The 17,851-nt window shown below is 53.4% G+C and overlaps 1 protein-coding gene across 5 annotated transcripts in view; it reads right to left on the reverse strand.

Annotated features, from left to right (window-relative positions):
- Positions 1–17,332, reverse strand: part of LOC133356555 (sodium- and chloride-dependent creatine transporter 1-like) — a 47,204-nt gene extending 29,872 nt beyond the window's left edge. The window contains exons 1-8 of one of the 5 annotated variants that reach the window (XM_061574128.1): positions 17,287–17,305; positions 16,496–16,592; positions 15,399–15,531; positions 9,608–9,700; positions 4,580–5,079; positions 2,612–2,743; positions 2,049–2,436; positions 1,237–1,369 (exon numbers count right to left, since the gene is read on the reverse strand). In XM_061574128.1, coding sequence (XP_061430112.1) covers positions 1,237–1,369; positions 2,049–2,436; positions 2,612–2,743; positions 4,580–5,057 — 1,131 coding nt within the window. In that variant the 5' untranslated portion in view covers positions 5,058–5,079; positions 9,608–9,700; positions 15,399–15,531; positions 16,496–16,592; positions 17,287–17,305. Of the gene's footprint in view, positions 1–1,236; positions 1,370–2,048; positions 2,437–2,611; positions 2,744–4,579; positions 5,080–9,607; positions 9,701–10,636; positions 10,656–15,398; positions 15,532–16,495 lie in introns of those variants that run through there. The other 4 variants (XM_061574132.1, XM_061574127.1, XM_061574131.1 and 1 more) reach the window with 4 other exon arrangements.
- Positions 17,333–17,851: the final 519 nt, after the last annotated feature.

Genomic DNA, 17,851 nt, shown 5'->3' on the forward strand with positions numbered 1-17,851 from the left:
GGCTGATGCACCACCTGTGCCCCCTACTGTGCCAACTTGTTGTGTTTTTTAGCCACCCGGCGCTCTGCTCGTTGTTGTGAGCGTCGCTCCTCCGCCCTCTGTTGTTGTTGGAGGGCGACTGCCTCCAACTGCCCAGTAGCGTCCTTCATGAGCCTCTTCCACAGAGGCCGATCTTGACACCGCTGGTATCAGTCATCGGCAAGTCCACTCAGCTCCACGTCCTCCTGTACCATATGACTCCATCTCTTCTCTAACCCGTGCCGCGCCAGTTTAGCCCCCTCTATCCAGCCGAACAAAAGCTGTTTCGGCATGCAGTGGCTGGACATGCGGGCTACATGACCCAGCCAACGCAGCCTTGCCTGCCGGAGGAGCTCACCGATGGGACTTTGCCCAGATCTTTCAAGGATTTGTGAGCTCCTCACACAATCCAGCCTGGTTAAACCCAGGATGGATCGTAGGCAGGCCAGCCTAATTGTTTCTAACCGGCGAAAGATGCTCCATTAGGGAGGTCCACGTGTCGCAAGCGTTACGCAACCGATGAAAAGATATTGCCGCTCGACTGATTCGGAGTTAGACCTCTGCTGTTAAACTGGAGCCGGTCATAAGCACACTTCCCATCACCGATTGGGAGTTGTGGGGGTGGAGTGTCCGATGGTACAAAATACCCAGGCAGGTGCTTAGTTTTGGTGGGGCTGATGGTTAAGGCCCCACCTCTTAGTGGCACGCTCCAGTTTCAGTAGCAGCGTCCCAACAAGCGCACACCCACACACACGCACGTGGGTATTTGTGGAGTTGCCAAAGAGACACGGAGTGCGGCGTGCGGCGTGCGGCGTGTGTGCCGCGGTGCCGTGTTTAGTGTGTGTGTGGCGGTGCATTGGGTAGTGTACTCAGTATAGTGTTGTCACGGTGATCCCGTGTGGCAGTGGTGTGGCAGTGGTGTGGTGGTAGTGTGGCAGTAGTGGTGATCCGGTGGTGTGGCAGTGGTGTGGTGGTGATGTGGTGGTGGTGTTGCGGTGGTGGTGCGGCGGTGGTATGGTTGGGGCGGTGTGGTGGGGGTGGTGTGGCACTGATATGGTGGTGATGTGGTGGTGGTGGTGTGGCGGGGTGGTGTGGTGGTGTGGTGGTGTGGTGGTGTGGTGGTGCTGGGGTGGCACTGATGTGGTGGTGATGTGGCTGTGGTGGTGTGGTGAGGGTGGTGTGGCACTGATGTGGTGGTGGTGATGTGGTGGACTGCACCTTTCCCGTGCTGCGAACGCCCTTCCACACACAGAAGTAGACGACGAGCCAGGAGGCGATGAGGCACAGCAGCATCTCCCAGTGCACGGAGCCCAAGTCGTGCAGGCCCGTCGTCATGGACAGCACCTTACGCCTACGCACGCACGCACGCGCACGGACGGTGTTTTAATTTGTATTCTTGAGAATATTTCACCTGGGAAATGTACGTGGGGTACATGAGGGGGTGTCTGGCCAGCTGGATGCCCGGCCGCCTTTGTCTCCCCAATGCTGATGTTTACAGGCCGATCCAGGTACTCGAAGTCCTAGGACCTGTTCAGGTACTCAGAGGCCTCGGACTGGTTCAAATATTCCCCACGATTGATCTTGAGTGGGAATCGAACTCAAAATGCCAGGTTCATAGCGCAGTGGGCTAACCACTGCACCACCACTCCAAAGACAAAAACAAACATCCCCCGTACAATGTGGCCTGAACAGACTGTTGGGGCAAGTGCTGTTAGCGAGCACCTATGAAGGCCATCACAGCACACGAGGGGGTGGGTGGCCAACACCACGCCTGGTCGCCTTTGTCTCCTCAGTGGCGATGTTAACACATAGCACCAAGTACTCATTTGAGGCCGAGTCGACCTAGGAGAGGCCCAGGACTGGTTCAAATAATCGTCACTGGTGTTGACCGTCAGCAGGAATCGAACCCCGGTCGCCGGGTTCGCCGCGTAACATGCTAACCACTGCACTACCCCTCCGGACACGCGCGTGTACACACCAACGCACATGTACACACGCACGCCCACATCCCCCCCCAGCGCAGCACTCACTCCCAGAACTCCACGACGGACGAGGTGGTGACGACGTTGAGCGGTGGGCACGCGTGCCCCAGGGCCGACACGTTGCTCAGCGGCAGCAGCAGCGACGACTCCGACGTGGCATTCGTCAGCGCCGGCCACGCCGTCGACCATGCCGTTCCATTCAGAAACCCGGGTCCTGCCGTCCCATTGAGTGACCCCTCCGTGCCGTTGGCGTCCGCCGACGGGTACTGGCAGGTGCCGTCTGAGCAGAGCTTGGTGTTCCACTTGTTGCCGCAGGTAGCCCAGGGCAACGGCCCCATGGTGAAGCAATGGGCCAGGTAGTAAAGCGCCCAGGCGAGGATCAGGATGTAGTAGCAGTTGCAGTAGAAGACGATGACCATGGAGGCGTAGCCCAGGCCTAGGCATGAACGCAGGCCGGGACAAATGGAACGGGACTCAACAACGCACACCCAGAGGTTTGCGGGGTCATCAGCCATGGGTGGCGGCAGTCAATTGTGCCATTAGTCAAGGTCGAGGTGGCGGTCAAGGTGTCATCGGTCAGGAGGGGCGGTAGTTGATAGGGGGTGCAGCACCTTTGAAGATCGGCGCGATGCCCCAGGCACCGATGCCGCCCTGCTTGGTGAACTGTCCCAGCGACACCTCCATGAAGAAGCAGGGGATCCCCGCAGCGATGAGCGTCAGGCAGTAGGGGATGAGGAACACCCCTGTGGCGGAGGAAGGAGTGGGTGAGGCGGGGGGGCACACTATTGAGGGGGACCGGACACCCAGATCCGGCGAGAGGGGGTGACCAGATTCGAGTTTCAGAAGGAGGCCGCACACGAGATGCACGAGGGGTTAGAGGTGGAAGGACGGGTGGGCTGGCATGACCTTCTGCCCTAACCCTGAAACAGACCCAGACCCTGACTCAAACCTCGACCCAGGCCCAGAGCCTAACCCAGACCCAGACCCTTGCCCCAGCCTCTAAACCAGAACCTGACGTAGATCCTAACCCCGACCCTATTACTGACCCTGATCCAGACCCTAACCCTGACCCTATTACTGACCCTGATCCAGACCTTAACCCTGACCCTATTACTGACCCTGATCCAGACCTTAACCCTGACCCAGGCCCTAACTTTAACAGTGATGAGGGCAAATGATCATTCATCGCCATGGAGACTGATGGTACAGGAGGTAATAATGGCGACCAACCGCACGGAGGGCAATCCTGGAAAGTGAATCTATTTCTATAACCTAAACTATTTTTTATTTTACAAGGTAAAGCCCACTGAGCTATGATAATAGGGTTTTCCCCTTTTTTCTGGCAACAAAACAGGTGTTAAGATGTTAAAACACCAAATTGAAACTTTTTCCAAGGAATCATGTCTGCATTAATCACACAATACTTGTGATCCCACCGAGCTACATAGCTATTTTTGAGAAGTGACCTGGTAGCAAATGATAGCTCAATTAAGTGGCTTATCATGTGGAAATGTAGTGCAGGCAAATGCTTTAAATGCATGTTCATTATAAATGTGGAGGGAAAAACGGAGGACCCAGAGTAAAGTCCACGCAACCACGGGGGGAACATGCAAACTCCAAATATACAGCAGCAGGCGTCAGGGTCGGGATCGAACCCACGACCTCCTTTAAACAGGGACCCAGATTAATGGTAGCATTGACTCACTGCATTTCATCTGCTAAACACCAATCAGACCCCTATTTGGAGGTCTCATAGAGGGGCCACTCTCCCCATTGCCCAACCCCCCACCAATGGCTCTACCACTTATAGGTGCAGGTAGTGGGGAACAAACAAAGGGGTCCAAGACTGGGGTTGTTGGGGTGGGAGGTCGCATCGGTGGTACTCACACTGGGGTCTCCACCCCCTATCTGCCTATCCCCCCCCCCCTGGGGCCCTCCCCCCCCCCACCCACCAGCATACCCCCCCCCCCGCCCCCCAACAAACGCTATGCTCAGCGACACTCGCGACCTCTGTGCCTCACCTGGGAGGGGGGGGGGTCACTTTTCAGGTCACTAGGTCAAAGTGCAAGCTCACAAAGCTCCCAAGACCTGCGGCAGGGAGGGGTTGGCGAAGGGGCGGGGAAAGAGGGCGGGGGAGGTGGGCGGAGGAGTTGGGGGCCGTTCCACAGATTTGCATGCTGGGTAATCACTTTTAATTGAATTGCATCTGCGTCAATAGAGTAATCGCCCCCCCCCCCACGACCCACATCCTGTTCCAGCATAAGCCAGGCCCCCCTTTTTTCTCCCACCACACGCATCTACCCCCCTTGAAACAAACAGAGGAGGCCGGGTGGCTCAGAGGTCAGAGACGCTAAGCAGGCACAGCCGAGAGCCTGGGTTCGAATGGCGGTTTAGCCGCCGACTGTGGTTGAACCGGGTTCTCTAGCGCAGCGAGTTCGAGGGTCTCGGTTACCGATGCCTCGCACGGAGACCCCTGGAGAGCCCCTGGACCGCTCCCCACCTCAAGAAGTGAACAATCTGGTGAGCGAACACGTGTGAACCTTGCCGAGCGGGCGAGCGAGCGGGCGGGCGGGACCCACCTCCGCCGTTGCGGTAGCACAGGTAGGGGAAGCGCCACACGTTGCCGAGCCCCACCGCGTAGCCCACGCACGACATCAGGAAGTCGAGCTGCCTGCCCCACGTCTGCCGCTCCACCGAACTCCCGACGCCGGCGTCCTTGCCGGCGCCGGCCACATCCCGGGCTCCGGCGCCACCCCCCGCCGCTGCCCCCAGCTCCATCTTCTTTTTCTCCGCGGCGGCCGCGGTGGTGCCGTCGAACATCGGCACACGCACCGACGCCTGCCGGGACTTGCGGTCGCCGTCCATGCCGACGAAGGCGTGGTGGCCGCGGTGGACGCGGTGGCAAGTCACGGCATCTTCGTCGTCGTCCTCCTCGTCGTTGTCGTGGCCGTAGTTGTGGTCGAGGAGGAGAGGGCCCGTGGTGTCCGAGTCTGACTGCGAAGAGCACGGGGAGGGGGACACGTGGCGCTTGGGGGATTCGGGGGAGCCCTCCGACATGGTGTGGGAGCGCGGAGGGTTTCTGCACGCATACGCACGCGCACGCGCACACACGCACACGCACGCACGTGGAAGACGCAGGGTTAGGGTGGGGTCGCGAGTGCCAGACACGTAGCGATGCTGCGCCGAGCGACAGGGAGAGGAACGTGTGGACGAGGGAACGTGCGCGTGGAAAGCGAGCGGACCGGAGCAGCACGCGTCATGGCTACAATTGACGATGCACGGTGGTCGAGACTCGCGACCGAGTGGCAGACGACGGGGAGAGCCAGCCCCTGAGATGACGTCCACCACGGACACGGAGCGGTGGGACCGAGCGTTCGAGGTTGGGGTTAAGCTCAGGGCTAGAGTCAGGGCTCACTCCATGGTCATGCTGGCCTGCCGCGGGCCCGTGTGATTAACAAAGGCGAGACTGCTGATGCAGATTGCGCCTGTGTTGTGTACAAAACATCAACAATGCCACTTTCAGTCATCGCTGGTCTATTAATTTTACGTAGGTTACCCTACGAGGGGTGGGGGTGTGGGGGCAGGGTGGGGGGGCAGTGTCCCAATGCCTAAATATAGCGCTGTGTGTATGATCACGGATAGTTATTGTTAGGGTCTATTGTTAGGGTAAGGGATGGTCCTATTGTTTGGGTCAGGGATGGTCCTATATGTATGGTCAGGGATGGTCCTATTGTTAAGGTGAGGGAGGGTTTTCTTGTTAGCATCACAGATAAATATACATCGGTATGGTCAGAGTTATTGCTATGGCAAAGGTAAGTACGCAGTAAAGATGCCAACGTGAGGAATGTTGGCATGCGGTTGGAAGCGTTGGCCCATCGCCCCATGTTTACTGGAGAGTTCTAATGTTCGGCTCTGGGCTTGGGAATCGCTGTGGGACAGGGGTAGTGGAAAATTCCACGAGGAGAGGAGGCCCGACAGCGCCCCTAGTGGACCCCGCATGTGCAGCACACTGCACGATACGAGAGGGTGGGCGGGAAATCCCTATACCCCCTTTACCTCTGCGACATAATTAGCCTTATACAATAGGGGTATAGGGACTTCCCGTCCGCCCACCCTGTAATGCATGTACACATATTGAGTACCATAAAGTACATAATCGAACAGCTCGTGTACACAGTGTATGCTGCACAACACAATATATAGTACCTCACATACACGGAGTGTGCACGGTGTTATGACAGCTATTTTACTGGGTGGTCGAAAAGTCCCTATACCCCTTTACATCCGCTGGTCCGTACAAACGTATGAGGCGCGGGTATAGCGACATCTCGCCCACTCTGCCGAAGAGTGTATACCATTATGTATAAGTATATACAATACACCACTGCGTTGTATATACACTGCAATGTATTGTATACTGTAATACACTACGTTGAACTGCGTGTACGCAGAGTACGCGTGTGTGCGTGTACACGGCACTGTCCTGTACGATATAAATAATTAGGCGAACGATTGCAATATTACAGTGTGAGATGGAGAGATAAAGGTGGGCGAAATATCACATACCATGTGTTGTGCGACATCCGATATCTCCCACGAGCATTCCACACGGCCCCTCGAGATTCACTCATTCCTCCCATCCATTACATCACTCACTGTGCCTGATGATTCACTAACTCATTCATTCATTCACTGGCCGCCATGGTTCATTCATTAATCTTTCATTCGCTGTGCCCCAGGGATCACTCATTATTTCACCAGATACCAGAGTTCACTCAATCTTTCCTTCATTCATCAGGCCCCACAGTTCACTAATTCAATCATTTGGCACTATGGCTCACCAATTAATTCCTTCATTCATTGGGCTCCATGGTTCACTCTTTCATTCAATGACTGGGCCGCAGGAATCATCCACTAATCAGGTCCCTGAAATTCATTCACCCCAACGTCGCAGGCGGTAGCGTGGGGAGGCCTTCAACCAGCAGTGGAACGCTCATGGCCGCTGCAGCTGCTAATGATCACTGTGCTCATCTTCAGCTCACCCGTCTCAGAGAGTCATATTTCACCCGTGTTTCAATATTTTTAATGTCAACTCAAGTTGGGCCACAATTTCTGGCTGCAGCCTGAATTTTCCGGGCTGGTCCCATTTCGCGATCTAGCCCCGAGTTCCCTACGGTGAGATTAGATTTTGGGGCCGTGCGGAATCGTCACAGCGCGTGCTCCGGGCAAACGCCAACGCGATCAGAAAATGTCATGGGGCGGCGGGAAACATTTAATATTTCATTTCAGTTAAATATTCAACGACAATAACAACCATGGTCTTCACCTTTGACCCGGGAGGGGGGGGGGGGGTCACCGCACCCCTCTCAAACTCCAAAAAATCTTATTAAATCCTTTATATTAAGTTCGCATGCTTGCTTGCTTGCGTGCTTGCTTGCTTGCGTGCTTGCTTGCTTGCTTACGACCGTGCAAATTTTTCGGTCGTTTTTTAACCCACTTCCCGTGATCCAATCGAGCTGACATTTTCCACACAGACTCGTTGTGCCAGACAATTAATGTTCGTAAAAAAAATTCCCAAAATTTTACACTTTTTAGGCAAAAAAAAAATATTTTACATATATTCAAATAGAACTCATTCATCGCTTTGGCTGAACGTCACAGTATAAGAGCCCAGAGCGCAACCCCTCCACAGGCCGTGGCGGAGTAGCGCAGTTGGTAGCACCCTCGCTTCCCATGCCAAAGGTCGCGGGATCGATCCCTGCGTCCTCCACAGGCGAATATATTTTTAAATCCTTTATATTAAGTTCGCTGCCACGCATATAAAGGATTTATAGTGAAAAACTTTGTTTTTACGGGTTATACTTATTCATATTGGCATTGAATATTTGTTTCATGATTGCACATACCAAATAAAAAAGCAATGTTTTGACACATTTATAGATCCACTACTGAATTTGACCAAAGTCTGGCCATCCACTGCTGTAGTAACTCCAGTACTTTCACTCAGAAAATCACGGAAATGCCACTATTATTGTATTACTAATATTAGTTATTTGTAATACTAATTATTATGTTTTTGCCTAGAAACAAGGTGACGTCGCGCACGTCACGCGGCGCTCGCGCTGCTGGGTCGAAACCGCCCGACACCAGCGGTCATCCCTCGGCGATGATCCACCTGTTTGGGGCCCATCGCTCGGCCCGTCTAGACGCGATGGCTGCCCCCCCCTGCCACCCCTCTCCCCCACCCTCCTGGCATCGTTGCTTTCCTAAGACAGGACACCGGTCCAGAGTCCTCGCACCTACCGCTCGGTACGAGTCTCGGAATCCGCCGCATCGATTGCACTCGGGACCGCTGAGTTTGATGTGGCAATACAGGACAGAGGCCAATTTGCCCGTATCGTAAAATACCAATAATTCACAGCCCCTTTGTCAAGCCACTGCTGGACAAAGGCCGTTTCCCATACCATGTGGGTCGTGCGGGTTGTCTTGACCATACTTCACCACGCTAGTTCAGTGCGGGTTGGTGAAGGGTACTGGGAGGGGTGCCGCCTTGACCGCTTCAGATATCTAAACTAAAACTGTAAAATATTTTTATTCTAAGTAAGGCCCATTGAGCTATGCAGCTTTTTTTTAGAAAGCGACCGGGCCCAAGTGATCATTAATCACCATTGGAGACAGATAATACAGGAGGTAAGAATCGCTGCCAAGTTCTGTAAGTTGAATCTCTTCCTATAAACTATTTTTATTTTACCAGATAAAGCCCACTGAGCTGCATAGCTCTTTTTCAGAAGTGACCTGGCCACAAATGATAGCTCAACAAAGTGGGTTATGATGTGGCAATGTATAGTGGCCAAATACTCTAACCGCACGTTGATTCTAAATGTGGAGCGGAACAACTAGAGGAACGGATAAAAATCCACGCATAGTTTAGTTTAGGGAGGAGTGGGAGGCATGCCATCACGACTGGCTCAGCTATCGACCACTGCTGATGTTAGCCGTGGCTATTAGGAAATCGAATGCCAGGTCCTTGGCTCCATCTCCCTCCACCACCTTGCCTGCCCGATCAGGAACTCTCCTCTTTGCATCACTCCCGTCGAGTGGTGCATCTCTCTCTCTCGTTCCGCCTCTCGGCCTCGTTCCCGACACCCGAGCCTTGCAGCTCCCGGTTCTGAGAAGAATGCGGCCGACCCACAACGATCGCCCATTCTGAGTCGCTCCAACCAACCACACTTCGCATCTCCCCAACCTGCTCCACAGCGTCCTCGTCTCGAGCTCTCTGCATCCAACTGGCTGTCTCCATTCGGGGCCCACAACCCACGTCTCCCTTTCTTTGAGTGCAGGTTTCTGCTACATGGTCCAGAGGAGGACCTAGAACTTCCCAAGGAGGGGGGGGGGGGGGAGGTCGTCCCAAAGTCGCAAACGTTTTTAACAGGGCCCTTACATTCGTAATACAATCATTCAATGTATTTTATCTGGTGAATATCAATAAAACACAATTTCGGGGTCGCATGGCAGACTTCAAACCTAAAGACAGACCAAAGTGATTCTAACCAGGGCCACGTCGGCCACATGGGCCACTTGAACGTGACCTGAGCCAGGTTAAGTACCTCCTTGGTGGACAGGTGAGGAGACGGGAAGGTGGAGGATGGTCGTGGCGTCGAGCAGGACACTGGTTTTGAGTTAGGCTGGCAGCTGGGAGCCTAGGCATGGACGTACACACACACACACAGAGAGGTGTCATTTACACAATCACGTGGTATCACCGGCCGTGGTCTATCCACTGCTGGACGAAAGTCTCTCCCAAGCCGCCACTATCTCTCAGAGTCCAGCGATGCGACGGTCCACCGTGCGCCTGCGGTGGACGTTCTGTCGGGCACTGCTCCCTCCTTTGGCCGCCACTCCGGTCTTAGTCTCAGCCTCTGGCGAGTCGTACCTCCTTGCCTTGACGCATGCTGCCAGAGCCCACTCGCCGTGTTTACACTGAACGGTGCCTCTAACTTGCGTATCATCTCTGATCAACACGTTCCTCCTCTTTATATCTCTCGGTCCAATTCAATACCTCTTCCCGTCCACCTCACGCGGATTTCCCTCCATGCAACGCTCCGCTCCAACAGCGGCTGCTCTCTGTGGAAACCCAGCGGTCAGGTTTCACTCAGTGGGAGGTCGCTCATTTTCCTCTGCTGCACCCACAGTCTGGAACAACTTCATTCCCCCAGCGGACCACACTGTCAACTCCCTGCCCCTGTTCAAGTCCAGACTCAATAATTCCTCTTGTCCTTTGCATATGACCGCCTCGCCCTCCCATACTCACAGAGAGATCCATAGACTTACAGAGAGACCCATAGACTTACAGAGAGATCCATAGACTTACAGAGAGACCCATAGACTTACAGAGAGATCCATAGACTTACAGAGAAATCAATTGACTTACAGAGAGATCCATATACTCACAGAGAGATCCATAGACTTACAGAGAGACCCACGGACTAACGTGAGAGACCGACAGACGTACAGACCCATAGACTAACGTAAGAGATCTACGACTATCTAGATTTGAAGGTCTACGACTGCACGTGTTAACACCGCGCGGTATACACAGGGACGTCGTCTACACCCCATGGTATACAGTTACATACTCATACGCCTCGGTTCTTTCGGTAAAGCCACGTAGGTAGTAAGTAATAAGTCACGACGTTTCTATAGCAACACAAGCGACCGTCATCAGGTGAGACAATCACAGCAGGGAAACTGCTGAAGCAGGCGAGAGCGCTGCCGTGACACGAGGCTATATAGGGCAGGGTAAGGGGGCGGGGCTAGAGGTGGGAGAGAGAGGGAGGCGGGGCTAGAGGTGGGGGAGAGAGGGGGCGGGGCTAGAGGTGGGGGAGAGAGGGGGGCGAGGCTAGATATGGGAGAGGGGGGCGGGGCAAGAGATGGGGGAGAGAGGGGGCGGGGCTAGAGATGGGGGAGAGAGGGGGCGGGGCTAGAGATGGGGAAGGGGGGCGGGGTTAGAGATGGGGAAGGGGGGCGGGGCTAGAGATGGGGAAGGGGGGCGGGGCTAGAGATGGGGGAGAGGGGGGCGGGGCTAAAGATGGGGGAGAGAGGGGGGCGGGGCTAGAGATGGGGGAGAGAGGGGGGCGGGGCTAGAGATGGGAGAGAGAGGGGGGCGGGGCTAGAGATGGGTGGCTCGCCAGAGGGAGAGTTTGAGACGAAGATGAGTGACGTGAATATTCACTACACTCGCCTTGTGCCCGTCCTAGGACGGGAGATGTAATATTTACGAAAAAATGTATCAGAGTATATTTTGTGTAAATTTGATGGCAGTGAATCGTGCACAAAACGAAGTCAGGAAACACCTCACTTCATGTCACCACTGTAGCACTGTATGTAAGTGACCTTCAATTTGTTCAAATTCACTGCTCTGATACTTTATTCACTTCTGCTTTCGGTCGCTGGGGTTGAAATTAATTGGAATTCGATACAATATCTGGAAAGTCACCGAGAAATGTCTATTTTACCATAATGTATAAGCATCAATTAGACTAACCTTTTGTCTCAAGTGCTGAAGAAATAAAGATACCAAATCCACGTTGTTGCGGCGTAGAATTATTTATTAGATTCACTTTCAACAAGGAAATGTGAAACTTAAAGCGAATTTGCTAAAAAAATTGTATTTCCGCTCGACCTTCTGTGTGAGTGTAAAAATCCACCCGCTCATGAATATGAATGAGGGGGGGGGGGGGCATGTGGAGTGACGTCACGCGCGTTACACACAAACATACATTCTTGGCTAATGTAATGGTATAGTGACATATACACTGCATCAGATAAATGTTTTTATACACTACACAGTATACAGTTGCATATTCATTACACGGTATACATGGTGACATGTACACTACATTGTATAAATGTTTTTGTACACGACATTGTATTAATGTACACAGACACTACATTGTATTAATGTTTATGTACACTACATTGTCAAGCCTGTGACAGGCTGCAGGGGCAAGTGCTGTTAGCGAGTAGCAGCACCTATGAAGGCCGGCACGGCACACGAGGGAGTCGGTGGCCAGCACCACGCCCGGCCGCCTTTGTCTCCCCAGTGGCGATGTTTACACCGCACCAGGGAATAATTTGAGACGGAGTCGACTTAGGGGAGTTCCGGGACCTGTACAGATTTGGCCGTGAGAGGGAATCGAACTCGGGTCGCCGGGTTCGTAGTGCAGCGCAAACCGCTACACTACCGCTCTCCTACACACACATACACTGGCACACACACGTGCACACTGTCACACACGTGTACACTATCATACACACGTGTATCCTGACACAACAACAGCACAACAACCGCCATTCGCTACTAAGTGGCGGTGACGTCACCACGACGCTTGTGCCAGGCCATGTGCACCTTGAGGCCACGTGAAGTGTTGAACGCCCGCTGGCAGGAGGTCACGGGTCAGACCCAGGTGCCACGGGTCGACTGACTGAGATGGCCGAGATGACTGGCTGATGCACCACCTGTGCCCCCTACTGTGCCAACTTGCTGTGCTTTAGCGCTCCGCTCGTTGTTGTGAGCGTCGCTCCTCCACCCTCCGTTGTTGCTGGTGGGCGACTGACTCCAACTGCCCAGTAGCGTCCTTCACGAGCCTCGACCACAGAGGCCGATCTTGCCACCGATGGTACCAGTCATTGGCAAGTCCACTCAGCTCCAAGTCCTCCTGTACCACATCACTCCATCTCTTCTCTAGCCCGTGCCGCGCCCGTTTAGCCCCCTCGATCCGGCCGAACAAAAGCTGTTTCGGCATGCGGTGGCTGGGCATGCGGGCTACATGACCCAGCCAACGCAGCTTTGCCAGCCGGAGGAGCACACCGATGGGACTTTGCCCAGATCTTTCAATGATTTGTGAGTTCCTCACACAATCCAGCCTGGTTAAACCCAGGATGGATGGTAAGCAGGCCAGCCTAAATGTTTCCAACCGGCGAAGATGCTCCATCCATTAGGGGGGTCCACGTTTCGCAAGCATAGAGAAGGGAGGGAATGACTGTAGCCGAGAAGACTTGAAGCTTCGTGCGGAGCGACAGACCAGGTAGCTTCCACACAGCATTACGCAACCGATGAAAAGATATTGCCGCTCGACTGATTCGGAGTGAGACCAACTGCTGTTAAACTGGAGCCGGTCATAAGCACACTGCCCAGGTATGGGAAACTCTCCACTCTCTTCACTACTGCCCCATCACCGATTGGGAGTTGTGGGGGTGGAGAATCCGATGGTACAAAATACCCAGGCAGGTGCTTAGTTTTGGTAGGGCTGATGGTAAGGCCCCACCTCTTAGTGGCACGCTCCAGCCTCAGCAGCAGCGTCTCCAACTCCTCCTCTGAATGAGCAGCTATTACCAAATCATCGGCATACATAACATGGTTGACCAATAGGGCGCCATCCCTTGATCGCACCCGGGCATCGATCAGCCTCCCATTATATCTGTACCAAATGGAGATTCCCCCGGTACAACTATTGAAGGCTTCACGAACTACGTGGTCAAAATATATTTAAATAATGTGGGAGCCAGAGGACATCCCTGTCGCACCCCAAGGTGTACAGGGAAAAGCTCTGACTCCCGGCCACGTAGTTTAACCCGGGCCCGCTCACCATCATGAAGGTCCTTAATGATCGTGAGCAGAGGGTCAGGGACTCCGGAAGCACGAAGAACAACCCAGAGCCCAGGCCTACTGATGGCATCATAGGCCTTGACCAGGTCAATAAAGCAGAGATGTAGGTCTTGTTGAAATTCCCTACACCTCTGCTGTAGCAGACGGACAGAAAATATGGCATCTGTGCAGGACCGCCCTTTCCTGAAACCGCATTGGGGCTCCGCAAGCCTCTCCTCAGCGTGCCTAGCAAGGCGATGTTGAATAATCCTTGCCAGGACCTTTCCCGGCACACTGAGGAGTGAGATGCCCCTGTAGTTGTTACAGTCTGTGCGGTCCCCCTTCTTAAAGAGGGGGACTACCAGGGCATCCTTCCAATCCTGCGGAACCCGTTCAGCGGTCCAGACTGCTGTTATGATGTCATATAGGGCAGTCTGTGCACAAACGCCACCCTCCCTCAGCATTTCGCTTGGGAGATCATCTCTGCCCGGTGCCTTTCCCGGTCTCAGACTCCGGATCGCCTTCAGTACTTCCTCAACAGATGGCACCTCAACCAGCCACTCACAGCGGGCAACCTCTTCCAATATTTGAGGCACCGCAGCCTCAGCAGGGTCATCCCCACTTTGTGCCATGATGTTTTCCTGGCTGAGGGATTTCCCCTCCCCCAGGACCTCACAGAAATGCTCAGCACATCTGCAAACCTGTTCCTGTGGGTCGGAGAATGGATCACCGTTTTTTCCCCTAATGATGGTAATAGGTCTGGCGCTGCAGGTTACTTTTTGATGGAGTTAAATAGTGATTTGTGATCGCTTGCCACTGAGGCAGATTCCATCTCCTCAGCAATCCGCGACCACCACCCATCCTTGCAGCGCCTTACGGCTCTCCGAACCTCCGAGCGAAGGCTGCGGTAATCCTCCTCATTCTCTGACGTGGGATGCTGTAGCCGATGAGAGTGGGCCTGTCGCTTTTTCTCAACTATCCTGAACACCTCCTCTGTCAGCCAGGGTCTCTGGGGAGGTCTGGACCACGTACCCAAAGCAGCCATTGCAGCTGCATGAGTCACAGTCCTAAACCTCGCCCATTTACCCTCGACATCAGGAGGAGTGGGGGACGATGCCAACCCCCGCTGCAAGCGATGATTAAATTCTCGCTTGCAACTTTCATCAGCTGAGACCAGGCCACTTTAGGTTGGAATGGGATCCTGGGTGTACACCCACCACCGGAGTGGAAGAATGGCAGGCGCATCTTACAGATGACAAGTCGATGGCCAGAGGGCACATCAGCTCCACGGTAGGTCCTGGTGTCAAGGACATGGGCTCGCATCCGCTAATCCGTCACTATGTAGTCCAGCAGATGTTCTTGCTTGGACCCGGCATGCATCCATGATGTTGTGTGGATGCGCCGATGCCGGAAGAGCGTGTTGGTAATTACAAGCCCATGGGCTGCACAAAAATCTAGCAGCCTCCTACCGTTGTTATTGAGCTGATCTGGCCCATGCCTTCCAATAACTCCAGACCAGGTGCCAGCATCATGACCAACTCGGGCATTGAAGTCACCCAACAAGATGACTCTGTCCCGAGTGGCCACTTTAGCCAATCCTGACACATACACTGTCACACACACGTGCACACTGTCACACACACACGTGTATCCTGACACACACGTGCACACTGTTACACACACACGTGTATCCTGACACATACACTGCTGCTACATATCACACACCCCACGCTTTCACATCGGTAACACACCTGGTGGGAACGATGCCGCTGACGACAATGCCGTTGCTTGGTGGCTGCTGCTGCTGCTGATGATGATGCTGCTGCTGATGCTGCTGATGATGATGCTGATGCTGCTGATCGCGACGCAAATGACTTCACACCGCTGCAGGTGGACACAGAGCCTGATGAGTGTCACCAGCAGCAATTGGAGTGAGGGTGCAGCAGCAGTAGTTGTAGTGAGTGTGGTGTGGTGGGCTACACCCGGAGATGGCTCAGTGAGTGGGGAGCGCGCGGCGGGGGGGGGGAGGAAATACCCCGCCCACAGTCCCAGCCCCCCCCACCACCCCCCACGGTCCCAGCCCCCCCACCAGCCCCCACCCCCCGAATGGAAAATTACCCCGCGCAGGCCTCCTCCTCCTCTGTGCGGGGCGCAGCGCCCCCTAGCGGACGGCTCCCCTCGCCCCCTGCGGAGCCCGCGGCTGTGACGAATGATTCTTTAATAGTAATGATTGGTGGTGGTGGTAATTGGTGGTTATTGACCGTTATGGTGGTGATGATTGGAGGTGGTGCTGCTGATGATCATTATTTATGGTAGTGACAGCGATGGTTGATGGTGATAACTGATGGAGGTTGGTGATTGATGGTTGTGATGATACCGATGTTATTGATGTTTACTGGTGCCGATGGTTATTGGTGCCGATGATTATTGGTGCCGATGATTGTTGGTGGTGATGATGATTGGCATTGGTGGTGAAGGTTATTGATGATGAATGTGATGACGTTAGTGATGTGTACTGACGCTGCTGTTGAAGAGTGAAGGTGGTGGCGAGGGTGAGGATTCATGGTCGTGATCGTGATATTGACGTCTCCTGGCGCTGCTGCTGATTATTGATGGCGGTGTCGATGATGGTGATACTAATGTTTACTGATGATTATTATTGTTGATGGTTACTGATAGTTACTGATGCAGCTGAGGTTGATGGTGCTGCTTACTGATGATTATCACGATGATAAATGATTCTTGATGGTGGTGATGCTGATGGTGTTCTTTGTCACTGCGAGAGATGGTGATGCTGATGTTAAGAGAGTTATCCTGCTGCTGATATTGATGTAATCGATATACTCACTGGAGCTGCTGCTGCTGATAATGACGCTGCTGCCGGCGTTTGCTGCTGATGGCTGGTCGATCTTTTCCAATCAACCGACTATATAATCCACGATCTCCTGATCACATTAACACCGATGTATAAAGGGTATGTACACACACTGCATGTATACTGCCCGTGTTATGTACGTGTGCAACGCTCCATATACATACGATGTAGCAATGTGTGTCTACGTTTGTTATGGTGTGCGCACTGCAGTATAAGGGTTTTCTCTAATTATAGCCGGGGGTATCGCTTCAGTGATACCTAATTTAATAAATAATGTGTGCCGAGAATTATATAACTGTGTGCTGCAGTAAAAGGATCTCGGTGTATATAATACGATCTGTGTGTGTGTTATGCTACGGTATAAATGTGTCCATACAACACTATTAACTATGTCGACTATGTTATCCTAAATCTTCTGTACATACAAGCAGGTACAATTACACGTTCCGTTGTGTTGCTGACGTCGAAATTAAAATATTATGCCAATTCCATCGGCCGTTTGGTTTTCCAGCCCAATATGACCCAGCTCACTGTGTGTACTGCGGTATTAAGGTCTCTGTGTCACACGATCACTGTACTGTATATGTGTTTATTGCATACTAAAGGTAACAATGTGTATATGATTGTGTGTACTACAGTGTTTAAGGGTATCTGTGTAACAATAAATATATCTGCGTGTACTGCAGCATAATAAGGGTGTTTCTGTTGATCCAACACGATCTCTCTGTACGTGTGCACTGCGCTGGCGATCTCTGTGTAATAACCTGAACGCGCCCACCACTCTCTGTGTCCTGCAGCATCAGGATCTCTGTCCCAGCCTCCCTCCTTACCGCACCTCTCCCTGCCTTTTAACATCCCGTTTACGCGTCGGGGGAGGAGGCTGGCTGGCTGGGTGGGGGGTTGTTGTTGATGATGATGGTGATGGGGGATGGAGTAAAAGGCAGTATAAGTTGTTATTGGGGTTCGCTTTAATACTATTAAACAGTTGCAAAACAAAACGCTTGGCAGGGTGGACTGGAGGTGGAGACAACGGAGGGGTGTGTGTGCCCGTGCTGCGTGTGTGTCTGGAGTGTGTGTGTGTGCCTGGAGTGTGTGTGTGTGTGTGTGCCTGGAGTGTGTGTGTGTGCCTGGAGAGTGTGTGTGCCTGGAGTGTGTGTGTGTGTGCCTGGAGTGTGTGCCTGGAGTGTGTGTGTGTTCCTGGAGTGTGTGTGTGTGTGCCTGGAGTGTGTGTGTGTGTGTGCCTGGAGTGTGTGTGTGTGCCTGGAGTGTGTGTGTGCCTGGAGTGTGTGTGTGCCTGGAGTGTGTGTGTGCCTGGAGTGTGTGTGTGTG

Source organism: Lethenteron reissneri, chromosome 54 (assembly GCF_015708825.2).
Source record: "Lethenteron reissneri isolate LAM-NWPU_2019-01 chromosome 54, ASM1570882v1, whole genome shotgun sequence".
NCBI lineage: Eukaryota > Metazoa > Chordata > Hyperoartia > Petromyzontiformes > Petromyzontidae > Lethenteron > Lethenteron reissneri.